The following is a 1,790-nucleotide window of genomic DNA, read 5'->3' on the forward strand; positions in this document are numbered from 1 at the left end:
AAATAACCTTTTTTGATATTACACGCGAAAAGACAAATGTTATGTATGTACTAAATAATAATGTAATAGGAGAGAAACTTTTTCTAACCACATTCTGTAATGAAATTTTTTGTTTTTGTTGAAAACAAATAATAATAATCGTGAAACTTGCTACATCTTGCAGATAAAACATACGTTTCAAGGTAACAGATACCGCGATTGCACTTAATTATTAATTTAAATAATTTCTATATACTTGGATATGATCAATCCTTTCAGACGATGGTTTACAGTCTAGACCCTGTGCGACTTCGAAAGTTTAGTGACAATTTATTGAAATGTAATGAAAAATTAGGTGCATCTACGTGTGAGTATTAAAATTCAGAACATCAAAAGAAACATGACACAAAAAAGAAAATAGGTTTCATTTCAAACAATAATTATAACTCACTTATAACAATAATTTCATTAATGAAATAATGATACAACATTAAGACATTATAAGACGTCGCAGAAACATCTTTAGATATATAGAACATTCGGAAAAGACCTAAATTAAAATTCGAGATGTTTCTTACTTTTTCCTTAAATAAAAGTCATTTTTCTGTATTGCATATAATCATTTGTGTTTGTTTGGAAGCTGCGTTCAAGAATTTCGCGATTATGACGAAGAAAACAACATTATTACAATATCCAAACGAAATTCGAAAATTCATAATTCAGCAATCGCATTTATTATTCGTGCTTTACAGCCTCACTATCTGCCGAAGCACTTTTATGCGCGATGGATAGGAATGGCAAAGTATATTTATTTCTATATTTAATGTACACAATTGACAGAAGAGCCTTAAGTGTATTAATAAATTGTACGTAACAAAAGTTAACTATAAAAAAACTATGAAGAAAGGAGATAATTATGAAGAAACTATTTTACATATAACACAATAATATACTGAAAGCAATTATTGCTTTATATTATTAGTTATTATTATTTTTATTATTAGTTATTATTAGTTTATTAGTTGTTTATAAATTACATTTTAACGATTAACAGAAAATAGAAATTAAAATTCTTCTATTTATGTTCTTCACATACGACATATATTAAATCGGGTTATAATTTATTCCAGCTTCTTGACGATAATGGTGAATACATAAGAGATGCAGCCGTGCAAGGTATGGAAGATGCTATCTCCGATCCGAGCACATTGAAGAAGGCGCAAGAGATGCTTAACAAATGTTTCGACGATGGTAATGAATTTTGTTGCCTTTTGAAAAACAATATTTGAAATTACTAAATTCAGTGTCGATTGCAGCGGATCAAAGTGGATCCACCGGTCGGGAGCGGACAATAAAAATTGCAACATGCCATGTTCCGATAGTGTCCAGCTTCGATAAGCTAAAATAAAAAGGATTTGCAGAATTTTTTTCAGTATATGAATCGCTCATATCATTTTCTTCGCATTTCTCTGCATAACTTTACCTCTGTATAACACATTAGGTTTTGTGTTGAAATGTATGCAAATCTAAAATTGATAATAAAATTTATCCAAGTGGTCCATCTAAAGAAACATTCTGCAAGACTACAACAATGTTTTTATGGAAAGGGACAATAAACATATTATCAAATGTATATATATGATGACATCATTTATGACTCGTTTTAGGGAAGTTTCCTTAAAGTCTGAAAGTCTTAAAGATTCAAAAAAACGGTTTTTTTGGTATTATTCGAAAGTTTATAAGCTTAAGAATATGTATAGCCATGAGGATGTTACGTCCTGGAAGAGGATGTACGCAACTAATATCGCTTA

General features: G+C 29.6%; 1 protein-coding gene across 1 annotated transcript in view; it reads left to right on the forward strand.

Annotated features, from left to right (window-relative positions):
- Nucleotides 1-1,527, forward strand: part of LOC106743171 — a 2,189-nt gene extending 662 nt beyond the window's left edge. Inside the window, exons 2-5 of the mRNA XM_014616748.1 lie at nucleotides 259-346; nucleotides 732-781; nucleotides 1,110-1,230; nucleotides 1,296-1,527. Coding sequence (XP_014472234.1) covers nucleotides 259-346; nucleotides 732-781; nucleotides 1,110-1,230; nucleotides 1,296-1,387 — 351 coding nt within the window. The 3' untranslated portion in view covers nucleotides 1,388-1,527. The remainder of the gene's footprint in view (nucleotides 1-258; nucleotides 347-731; nucleotides 782-1,109; nucleotides 1,231-1,295) is intronic.
- Nucleotides 1,528-1,790: the final 263 nt, after the last annotated feature.

Source organism: Dinoponera quadriceps, unplaced genomic scaffold, assembly GCF_001313825.1.
Source record: "Dinoponera quadriceps isolate SergipeBrazil2010 unplaced genomic scaffold, ASM131382v1 scaffold1086, whole genome shotgun sequence".
Classification (NCBI taxonomy): Eukaryota; Metazoa; Arthropoda; class Insecta; order Hymenoptera; family Formicidae; genus Dinoponera; species Dinoponera quadriceps.